Below are 11,895 nucleotides of genomic sequence, written 5' to 3'. Positions count from 1 at the left end.
CATGGGCGACATTGTGACACACAGCAACAATTTTTATATTAGGTGATACAGGGTTGGTAATCATAAATGACATACAGATATATCACATCATAAATAAATACATACAAGAATGCGTGTTACCAGGTAGGGAACACAGAATTACAGTTCCAACCTGCAGAGATCGTAAAATAAAACTTTCACACTTCTCAGACAGACAGGTTCTCATAGTACTAAATATATAGCAGTTCTACTGAAAGTTTGCCTAGAGTAATAAGCCTAATAAGCCTACTCCGTTGTAACACAGACACTATAGTTGTAACAGGGTTAATGGCAAGTTTAGTCCGCCAGTGGAAGTATAAGTGTGTTAATGGGAGGCCATTGGGAGGTCAGCCTCAGTCCAGGCTCAGTTCTCTGAGGAGTCAGTCTCCTCGGTGGATCCGTCACTCTCCATCTCGATCCTCTTGCGGTGGTGAAGGGACTTGCGTGGGGAGGCCTTCCTAGGGGGCTCCTTGTGTCCTGGTACACTGCTGCTGCTGTTGGATGTAGGACTGATAGCGATCTGGGCAATGCTGTAGAGAGCATAGAGATATAATAACATATTACAATATAATATTATTTAATCCTGTTGAGAGTAGAGGATACACAGTACTACTAGAAACATGGGCAAATGTAGGTTTTGATTATGGTACATTATGTGCTCCAGTTTACTCACAGTTTCTCCACTTCCTGGTCCATCTCAGGGTCAATGAGAAGCTCTGACTTGTTTGGTAGGGCACCTAGCAAGGTCAACTCAATTACAAACACTAGATAAACAGTGATTAAATGAAAAGCCTTTTAGGGTACATTTATTGTAATGCATTGTAGTTCTATTTCATTATTGGAACAATAGTCTTTGTTATCAATAGATAACGACACAGTAGGCTAGTTCTCACCAATGTCCTGGTTGATGCCCTCATGTCTGACCAGAGCCATCACAAAGCCATAGAATGTCACTCTCTGTGTTAGCTCCAGAACCTCTCTAATGGCAGATGTAGAAGGATGGCTATGGAGAAACACACAAGATCAATAAATCACTCTAACTTAAAGCGGCAATATGTAACTTTTTCGGTGACCTGACCAAATTCATAGAAATGTGTGTTATAGATCTGTCATTCCCAAATGAAAGAAAGTCTAAGATGCAGTAGATCTGTTCTATGAGCACTATTTCTATACTTCCTGTTTTCAAGTTTAGTTTTTGCGTCCTTTACTTTCAGTTTTGTACAAAAGCTTCAAACAGCTGAAATTACAACATTTTGGGGTTTGGAAAATATATTTAAAAGCTGTTTAGATGGTACAATGATTCTCTACACTATACTTGCTTGTTTTATCACATAAACTGATATTAGGCAAACTATTCGATTTTTAGCAACCAGGAAATGGTAGAGTGATTTCAACATAGAGCATCTCTAATCAGGAGTTATGTACCCTAGTAGTTCAATACAACTTAATTTGACCCCCCGGTATGATCTTCTCCCGAGTGCTGGTGTTACTTGAGAATCATTGAATGTTTGTTTATATTGTCATTGTAGGCTAGTCACAATATTTATTTAGATGTATTGTAATCATGGAACTATTTCTTACTTGTGTTTGAACCTTTCACAAAGCACCTCGATGCACTCTAAAAAGACAGAGGAGTCCACTCCTTCCTGGGCCTCAGTTTCCTCTGTGGCCACCTGGGGGAGCTGTTCCACTGAGGTAGAGGTTGGGACGATCACAGTGTTGGGGCTTTTCCCTGACAGCAGGTCCTGGTAGATCACGGCAATACTCTCCAGGAACTCTGTTAGTGGAAAGTAAAAGGAATACAGGATTTCAGGTGACACAGTACAACCTAGAGTCTACCCAGTTAGAGTCTGAAAAGGATCTAGTGCTCTAGCATTAGAGTTTATGTAACCGGTTGCAGCACCGCCTGGTATGGCAACTGCTCTCTGCATCAGACTATATGGCGCTGCAGAGGGTAGTGCGTACGGCCCAGTACATCACTGGGGCCAAGATTCCTGCCATCCAGGACCTATATACTAGGCGGTGTCAGAGGAAAGCCCCAAAAATTGTCAAAGACTCCAGTCACCAAAGTCATAAGACTGTTCTCTCTGCTACCGCACGGCAAGCGGTACCGGAGCGCCAAGTCTAGGACCAAAAGGCTTCTTAACAGCTTCTACCCCCAAGCCATAAGGCTGCTGAACAATTAATCAAATGGCCACCGGACTATATACATTGTGTTACTTGTTATTCTTTTTTACTTTAGTTTATTTGGTAAATATTTTCGTCCCTCTTTCTTGAACTGCACTGTTGGTTAAGGACTTGTAAGTAAGCATTTCACGGTAAGGTGAAACACACCTGTTGTATTCGGCATGTGACAAATAAAGTTTGATTTGATTTGATCATCGTGTCAGGTACAGAGTGGTAAACCAAGTTCTCTCGTCATTGGTTTATACAGATGTACTTACCTTCGAAGTAGAACTGGATTTGGAAAGAGAAGAGGAAATCCGAGAAGGACATGAGGCAGTCCATGGCATCATCCATTAGCACTATCCTGTGTTGAAAGAGATATCAGTTGGATATAGTCATAGTGTTGATGATAAAAAGATGATTGTGGGGGCTGTTTTGTTAGACTTCAGTGCGGCTTTTGACATTATCGATCATAGTCTGCTGCTGGAAAACCGTATGTGTTATGGCTTTACACCCCCTGCTATATTGTGGATAAAGAGTTACCTGCCTAACAGAACACAGAGGGTGTTCTTTAATGGAAGCCTCCAACATAATCCAGGTAGAATCAGGAATTCCCCAGGGCAACTGTCTAGGCTCATTACTTTTTTCAATCTTTACTAATGACATGCCACTGGCTTTGAGTAAAGCCAGCGTGTCTATGTATGAAGATGACTCAACAATACATGTCAGCTACTACAGCAACTGAAATTACTGCAACACTTAACAAAGAGTTAAGCTCCTACAGGCCTTAGTTTTGTCGCACCTGGACTACTATTCAGTTGTGTAGTCAGGGGCCACAAAAAAGGAATTAGGAACATTGCAATTGGTTCAGAACAGGGCAGCACGGCTGGCCCTTGGATGTACACAGAGAGCTAATATTAATAATATGCATGTCAATCTCTCCTGGCTCAAAGTGGAGGAGAGATTGGCTTCATCACTACTTGTATTTATGAGAGGTGTTGAATGTTGAATGCACCCGAGCTGTCTGTTTGAACTACTGGTGCACAGCTCGGACACCCATGCATACCCCCACAACACATGCCACAAGACGTGTCTTCACAGTTCCCAAGTCCAGAACAGACTATGGGAGGCGCACAGTACTACATAGAGCCATGACTACATGTAACTCTATTCCACATCAAGTAACTGACGCAAGCAGTACAATTAGATTTCAAAAACAGATTAAATAAACACCTTATGGAACAGCAGGGACTGTGAAGCAACACAAACATAGGCACAGACACATGCATACACACACACACACATATAAAAAATGGCGCCGGAGGAGATGGCCGCCGAGGAGTTGGCCGCCGTTTTACGGTCTCCTAACCAATTGTGCTATCATGTGGGGTTTTTTTTCGCAATATTTGTAAATTATTTTGTTCATAATGTTTCTGCAACCGTATCTTACAGAAGAAAAGAGCTTCTGGATATCAGGACAGCGATCACTCACCTCGGATTAGACAAAGATTTCTTCAACAGCAGGACTCACACGATATTTTCCAAACACCCCACAGGGCAGACATCCCAATTATTCGCAAAAGGAAGCGACGCAGAGGACAAAGAGCCGAATGCCTCGTCCGGACCCGCAGAAGACAACTGTGCATATTTGTAAACAACAGCTGGTGCACGAAATCTAAGGAAGTCTCTAGATTTTGCTCGCCTGAAGTTGAGTATATTGTGATAAACTGCAGGCCACACTACTTGCCTAGAGAGTTCTCAGCTATACTTTTCGTGGCTGTTTATTTACCACCACAGACAGATGCTGGCACTAAGACCGCACTAAGTCAGCTGTATAAGGAAATAAGCAAACAGAAAACCACTCACACAGAGGCGGCGCTCCTAGTGGCCGGAGACTTTAATGCGGGGAAACTTAAATCAGTTCTACCAAATCTCTATCAACATGTTAAATGTGCAACCAGAGGGGGAAACAATTCTAGATCACCTGTACTCCACACACAGAGACGCGTACAAAGCTCTCCCTCGCCCTCCATTTGGTAAATCCGACCACAACTCTATCCTCCTGATTCCTGCTTACAAGCAAAAATTAAAGCAGGAAGCACCAGTGACTCGGTCTATAAAAAAATGGTCAGATGAAGCAGATGCTAAACTACAGGACTGCTTTGCTATCACAGACTGGAACATGTTCCGGAATTCTTCCGATGACATTGAGGAATACACCACATCAGTCACTGGCTTTATCAATAAGTGCAGGACGTCATCCCAAAAGTGACTGTACGTACATACCCCAACCAGAAGCCATGGATTACAGGCAACATTCGCACTGAGCTAAAGGGTAGAGCTAACGCTTTCGAGGTGCGGGACTCTAACCCGGAAGCTTACAAGAAATCCCGCTATGCCCTGCGACGAAACATCAAACAGGCAAAGCGTCAATACAGGGCTAAGATTGAATCATACTACACCGGCTCCGACGCTCGTCGGATGTGGCAGGGCTTGCAAACTATTACAGACTACAAAGGGAAACCCAGCCGTGAGCTGCCCAGTGACACGAGCCTACCAGACGAGCTAAATCACTTCTATGCTCGCTTCGAGGCAAGCAACACTGAGGCATGCATGAGAGCATCAGCTGTTCCGGACGACTGTGTGATCACGCTCTCCATAGCCGACGTGAGTAAGACCTTTAAACAGGTCAACATACACAAGGCTGCGGGGCCAGACGGATTACCAGGACATGTGCTCCGGGCATGTGCTGACCAACTGGCAGGTGTCTTCACTGACATTTTCAACATGTCCCTGATTGAGTCTGTAATACCAACATGCTTCAAGCAGTGCCCAAGAACACAAAGACAACCTGCTTCAATGACTACAGACCATGAAGTGCTTTGAAAGGCTGGTAATGGCTCACATCAACCCCATTATCCCATAAACCCTAGACCCACTCCAATTTGCATACCGCCCAAACAGATCCACAGATGATGCAATCTCTATTGCACTCCACACTGCTCTTTCCCACCTGGACAAAAGGAACACCTATGTGAGAATGCTGTTCATTGACTTCAGCTCAGCGTTCAACACCATAGTACCCTCAAAGCTCATCACCAAGCTAAGGATCCTGGGACTAAACACCTCCCTCTGCAACTGGATCCTGGACTTCCTGACAGGCCGCCCCCAGGTGGTGAGGGTAGGTAGCAACACATCTGCCACGCTGATCCTCAACACTGGAGCTCCCCAGGGGTGCGTGCTCAGTCCCCTCCTGTACTCCCTGTTCACCCACGACTGCATGGCCAGGCACGACTCCAACACCATCATTAAGTTTGCTGACGACACAACAGTGGTAGGCCTGATCACCAACAACGACGAGACAGCCTATAGGGGGGAGGTCAGAGAATAACAACCTATCCCTCAACATAACCAAGACTAAGGAGATGATTGTGGACTACAGGAAAAGGAGCACCGAGCATGTCCCCATTCTCATCGATGGGGCAGTAGTGGAGCAGGTTGAGAGCTTCAAATTCCTTGGTGTCCACATCAACAACAAACTAGATTGGTCCAAACACACCAAGACAGTCGTGAAGAGGGCACGACAAAGCCTATTCCCCCTCAGGAAACTAAAAAGATTTGGCATGGGACCTGAAATCCTCAAAAGGTTCTACAGCTGCAACATCGAGAACATCCTGACCGGTTGCATCACTGCCTGGTACGGCAATTGCTCGGCCTCCGACCGCAAGGCACTTCTGAGAGTAGTGCGTACGGCCCAGTACATCACTGTGGCAAAGCTGCCTGCCATCCAAGACCTCTACACCAGGCGGTGTCAGAGGAAGGCCCTAAAAATTGTCAAAGACCCCAGCCACCCCAGCCATAGACTGTTCTCTCTACTACCGCATGGCACGCGGTACCGGAGTGCCAAGTCTAGGACAAAAAGGCTTCTCAACAGTTTTTACCCCCAAGCCATTAGACTCCTGAACAGGTAACCAAATGGTTACCCGAACTATTTGCATTGTCTGCCCCCCAACCCCTCTTTTACGCTGTTGCTACTCTCTGTTTATCTTATATGCATAGTCACTTTAACTATACATTAATGTACATACTACCTAAATTGGCCCGACCAACCAGTGCTCCCGCACATTGGCTAACCGGGCTATCTGCATTGTGTCCCACCACCCACCAACCCCTCTTTTTACATTTCTGCTACTCTCTGTTCATCATATATGCATAGTCACTTTAACGATACCTACATGTACATACTACTTCAATAAGCCTGACTAACAGGTGTCTGTATATAGCCTTGCTACTCTTTTTTCAAATGTCTTTTTACTGTTGTTTTATTTCGTTACTTACCTACACACACACACATGCCTTTTTTCACTGTAAGGATTTTACTGTAAGGTTTACACCTGTTGTATTCGGCACACGTGACAAATAAACTTTGATTTGATTTTACACGCACACACGATAACATACGCACTATACACACGCTGTGGTATCCCAGGAGGTCTACCCCGGGGGATGGTAATAGAGGGGAGGTACGTGAGGTGACGTTGGCTCCCTCTGCTGGGAATACGGGAGCTTGCACCCCGACACTGACAGCTAAGTGGAGGTAATTAGACGAAAGTGCCAACCAGCCGTGGAGGCTTAATAAAAGGAGCACGATGGCACACCGCGGGAGAGAAGGGAGAGAGACGGGCACCAGAGAAGAGAGAGACGGATGACCGAGCAAACCTGAGTTATTTCTTTGATATATTCATTTTCTGTCTTAAGTAAAGTTGTTTTTCCAGACTAAAGCCTCACTGTCTCTGTGTCAATCTCTGCACGCTCAACCCAACACCCCACGGTTTACCACAACAGGTACACATGGATTTTGTACTGTAGATATGTGGAGTGAGGTAGTGGCCTGAGGGGCACACAGTGTGTTGTGAAATCTGTGAATGTACTGTAATGTTTTTAAAATTGTATAACTGCCTTGGCAGCAGCTAAAAGGGATCCATAATAAATACAAATACAAATAGTGTATACTTTAAATATTTACAATCATGTGTTGGCATTCCATTTCACAGAGATGGAAACACACTGAACGTAATGTAACTTAAATGTAGCTAAATTAACATATTGTACAATATCAATAAATTATGCCAAATCAGACCTTGCTGCATGTTGTACCATCTCCACTGGGAAGTCTGGACAGAGGAGCTGCAGAAGGGAGCTGTACTCCAACATGGCCAGGAGGTCTATAGCAAGCATACAAAAGCACATAAAATATATAAACACTGACAAGCAACACCAGAGGTATTCATTAATCTATATAACTCAATGACGAGGTTTCGCTCACCTGAGGTAGAGTATCTCATGATAAGCTGTAGACCACACTATTTACCAAGAGCGTTTTAATCTATATTCTTTGTAGCTGTCTATTTACCACCACAAACCGATGCTGGCACTAAGACCGCATCAACGAGGTGTATACGCCCATAAGCAAACAGGAAAAAGCTCATCCAGAGGCGGCGCTCCTAGTGGCTGGGGACGTTAATGCAGGGAAACTTAAATCTGTTTTTACCTAACTTCTACCAGCCTGTTAAATGTGCAACCAGAGGGGATAAAACACTAGACCACCTTTACTCCATACAGAGATGTGTACAAAGTTCTTCCTCGTCCTCCATTTGGCAAATATGACAATAATTCTATCCTCCTAATTCCTGCTTTCAAGCAAAAACTAAAGCAGGAAGCACCAGTGACTTGGTCAATAAAAAAGTGGTCAGATGAAGCAGGTGCTAACCTACAGGACTGTTTTGCTAGCAATGATGGAATATGTTCCGGGATTCTACCAATGGCATTGAGGACTACACCACATCAGTCACTGGCTTCATCAATAAGTGAATCGATGATGTCGTCCCCACAGTGACTGTACATACCCTAACCAGAAGCCATGGATTACAGGCATCATCCACACTGAGTTAAAGGGTAGAGCTGCCGCTTTCAAGGAGCGGGACTCTAACCGAGAAGCTTATTAGAAATCGCGCTATACCCTCAAACAGGCAAAGCGTCAATACAGGACTAAAATCGAATTGTACAACACCGGCTCCAAAGCTTGTCGGATGTGGCAAGGCTTGCAAACTATTACAACCTACAAAGGAAAACACAGCCGCGAGCTGCCCAGTGACACGAGCCTACTAGACCACCAAAATTACTTCTATGCTCGCTTCGAGGCAAGCAACACTGAAACATGCTTGAGAGCATTAGCTGTTCCGGAAGACTGTGTGATCACGCTCTCCGTAGCCGATGAGTAAGACCTTTTATACAGGTCAACATTCACATTACCAGGACGTGTACTCCGAGCATGCGCTGACCAACTGGCAAGTGTCTTCACTGACATTTTCAACCTGTCCCTGACTGAGTCTGTAATACCAACATGCTTCAAGCAGACCACCATAGTCCCTGTGCCCAAGAACACTAAGGTAACCTGCCTAAATGACTACCGACCCGTAGAACTCACGTCTGTAGCCATGAAGTGTTTTGAAAGGCTGGTCATGGCTCACATCAACAACATTATGCCAGAAACCCTAGACCCACTCCAATTTGCATACCGCCCCAACAGATCCACAGATGATGTAATCTCTATTGCACTCCACACTGCCCTTTCCCACCTGGACAAAAGGAACACCTATATGAGAATGCTATTCATTGACTACAGCTCAGCATTCAACAACATAGTACCCTCTAAGCTCATCACTAAGCTAAGGACCCTGGGACAAAACACCACCCTCTGCAACTGGATCCAGGACTTCCTGACGGGCCGCCCCCAGGTGGTAAGAGTAGGTAACAACACATCGACCACCCTGATCCTCAACACGTGGGCCCCTCAGGGGTGTGTTCTCAGTCCCCTCCTGTACTCCCTGTTCACTCATGACTGCATGGCCAACACCATCATTAAGTTTGCCGACGACACAACAGTGGTAGGCCTGATCACCGACAACAATATAAAGGGAAAGGGGGATACCTAGTCAGTTGTACAACTGAATGCCTTCAACTGAAATGTGTCTTCCTCATTTAACCCAATCCCTCTGAATTAGAGAAGTGCGGGAGGCTGCCTTAATCAACATCCACGTCTTTGGCGCCCCGGGAACAGTGGGTTAACTGCCTTGCTCAGGGGCAGAACAACTGATTTTTACCTTGTCAGCTCAGGGATTTGATCAAGCAACCGTTTTGGTTACTGGCCCAACGCTCTAACCACTAGGCTACTATAGGGAGGAGGTCAGAGACCTGGCCGTGTCGTGCCAGGATAACAGCCTCTCCCTCAATGTGATCAAGACAAAGGAGATAATCGTGGACTACAAGAAAAGGAGGACCGAGCACGCCCCCATTCTCATCGACGGGGCTATAGTGGAGCAGGTTGAGAGCTTCAAGGTCCTTGGTGTCCATATCACCAACACACTATCATGGTCCAAACACAGCAAGACAGTCGTGAAGTGGGCACGACAAAACCTGTTCCCTCTCAGGAGACTGAAAAGATTTGGCATGGGTCCTCAGATCCTCAAAAAGTTCTAACGCTGCACCATCAAGAGCATCCTGACTGGTTGCATCACTGCCTGGTATGGCAAGGCACGGCCGCAAGGCACTACAGAGGGTAGTGCGTACGGCCCTGTACATCACTGGGGCCAAGATTCCTGCCATCCAGGAACACTATACCAGGCGGTGTCAGAGGAAGGCCCCAAAAATTGTCAAGACTCCAGCCACCCATAAACTGTTCTCTCTACTACCGCATGGCAAGCGGTACCGGAGCTCCAAGTCTTGGTCCAAAAGACTTCTTAACAGCTTCTACCCCCAAGCCATAACTCCTGAACAGCTAATCAAATTGCTACCAAGACTATTTGCATTGCCCCCCACGCTGCTGCAACTCTCTGTTTATTATCTATGCATAGTCACTTTAAATCTACCTACATGTACGTATTATCTCAATTACCTCAACTAACCGGTGCCCCCTCACATCGACTCTGTACCGGTAACCCTGTATATAGCCTCGCTACTGTTATTTTACTGCTGCTTTTATTTTATTTTATTTTTTACTTCACACTTATTTTTCTTAAAACTGCATTGTTGGTTAAGGGCTTGTAAGTAAGCATTTCACCTTAAGATCTACACCTGTTGTACTCGGCGCATGTGACAAATAAAATTTGATTTGATTTTGATTTGACACACACACAGGAGGTCCTTGCAGGAAGCTGAAGCTCGAGTATAATTCCATAAGCATTGTGTTTTCAATCGTAACTTTTTCACTCAATTGTTTTCACATTTTCCAAATGTTCAAAGACAGTGTTACCTCATCACACATACAGACAGACACACACACACACTCATTAGGCCTACCTCCATTCTTCCCGATCTGTCGGAAGCACCTCCAGAGGACGCGGATGAAGGAGGCCCTGTTATGAGCTGTGGCCTTGATGTAGCCAAACTCTCTGAACAGTACGTGGTTGCCGTTCTTCACACTGCTAAAGCTGTCAACCAATCACAAAGGAAGTGAAATACAACATAAGGTCCAATTATTTGACAAAAACATAATAATAATCCATAAACAGGAGATGGCTATAACCAGTTTAATGTAAGAATGTATATCTACCTACATAGCTACACTGTAGCTACAATGTAGTAACTTTGAAATAAGATTAATTGATTTGAGGAACGTGGCAGGGAAACGTATTCCACCAACACCATGATCTGCTCTGAAGAAACAAGACTGGTAGAATATAATAGAAACGTACTATTCTGCAAAGTAACGGACGATGCCAAACTGGGTGTATTCCTCCTTGTGCTCCAGAAGCTGGGTCACAGCATCGTTCAGGTAGAAAAGCACGTTGGTCTCAGCTGCCAGAGGAGAGAGGGTGAGTAGGTACAAACTATTTTTTAGCATTGGGCCAACCAATATTGGTGCCCTTTTATGCAGGTGTTGCTAGCTAACAAGGAAGTGTAATGCAGAGCAGCATATCTCTACCCATAGGCCTAACGGCTCTGCTGCCTGGTTTAGCTAACGTTAGCTACTCACCAAGGTACTCATCAACTGAGAGGGTAGGGTTGAAACGATCAGGATTCATTTTCGTGCACATTGCTGCGTCCGTAATTATAAGGTTATATATTTATATTTTAATGTATTCACTACTTGAATTTTATAGCTGACATTGCATGTTCATGTTACTGTTGCGATCTAGCCTTGGTAGGTTTCGGCACAGACTTCGTTTCCATGGGAAACAGTGCCGGATGTTTGGGGTTTTATCAACTAAACCCCCATGGTACATCGGTATTCACTGAAAGGTTCCCAGTGTAACCCACAAACAGAAGGCAACAATCATGGGTCTATTGATGTAATGGACAATAAGTGATTGATGAACTATTAATGTAATGGACAATAATTCAAATAGCTTATTACACATTTATTAAAGCAGTCCGTATATGCAATACATCAAGCTATGAAGTATGTTGGCCTGAGTAGCCTCAATCGTCTAATTTCAATCACTTTATCAAAACCGTCCTTTGCCGCTTGTCATATTAACATTTAAATTAAGGGCCATGTTTAGTTAAAGACAACACAAAACATCTAAGTACATTAAAAAGGATAATAAATCACTCTTGTCTGCATCTATCAACAGATCTTTATCAAACACTACTACTCCACTACCGGTTGAATCAATGGATGGACTATCTTTCCACAGACCCTGTCTCTGG

General features: G+C 44.6%; 1 protein-coding gene across 2 annotated transcripts; it reads right to left on the bottom strand.

The window, feature by feature from the left end:
• Nucleotides 1–14: 14 nt before the first annotated feature.
• LOC139408401 (centriolar satellite-associated tubulin polyglutamylase complex regulator 1) lies at nucleotides 15–11,444 on the bottom strand. Of its 2 annotated transcripts, XM_071152242.1 has the most exons (9): nucleotides 11,219–11,444; nucleotides 10,938–11,040; nucleotides 10,543–10,673; nucleotides 7,325–7,409; nucleotides 2,463–2,548; nucleotides 1,600–1,795; nucleotides 912–1,021; nucleotides 692–755; nucleotides 15–548 (listed from the first exon to the last, which is right to left on the bottom strand). In XM_071152242.1, exons 1-9 carry the CDS (start codon nucleotides 11,277–11,279, stop codon nucleotides 383–385), a joined length of 1,002 nt encoding a protein of 333 aa, XP_071008343.1. In that variant the 5' UTR covers nucleotides 11,280–11,444; the 3' UTR covers nucleotides 15–382. The 2 variants fall into 2 exon arrangements, with proteins under 2 accessions (XP_071008343.1, XP_071008353.1); XM_071152252.1 differs by lacking the exons at nucleotides 2,463–2,548; nucleotides 7,325–7,409 and having other exon boundaries at nucleotides 11,219–11,399.
• Nucleotides 11,445–11,895: the final 451 nt, after the last annotated feature.

The sequence above is a fragment of the Oncorhynchus clarkii genome, chromosome 1, assembly GCF_045791955.1.
Source record: "Oncorhynchus clarkii lewisi isolate Uvic-CL-2024 chromosome 1, UVic_Ocla_1.0, whole genome shotgun sequence".
Taxonomy (NCBI): Eukaryota; Metazoa; Chordata; class Actinopteri; order Salmoniformes; family Salmonidae; genus Oncorhynchus; species Oncorhynchus clarkii.
This window is presented reverse-complemented; position numbering and strand designations above follow the sequence as displayed.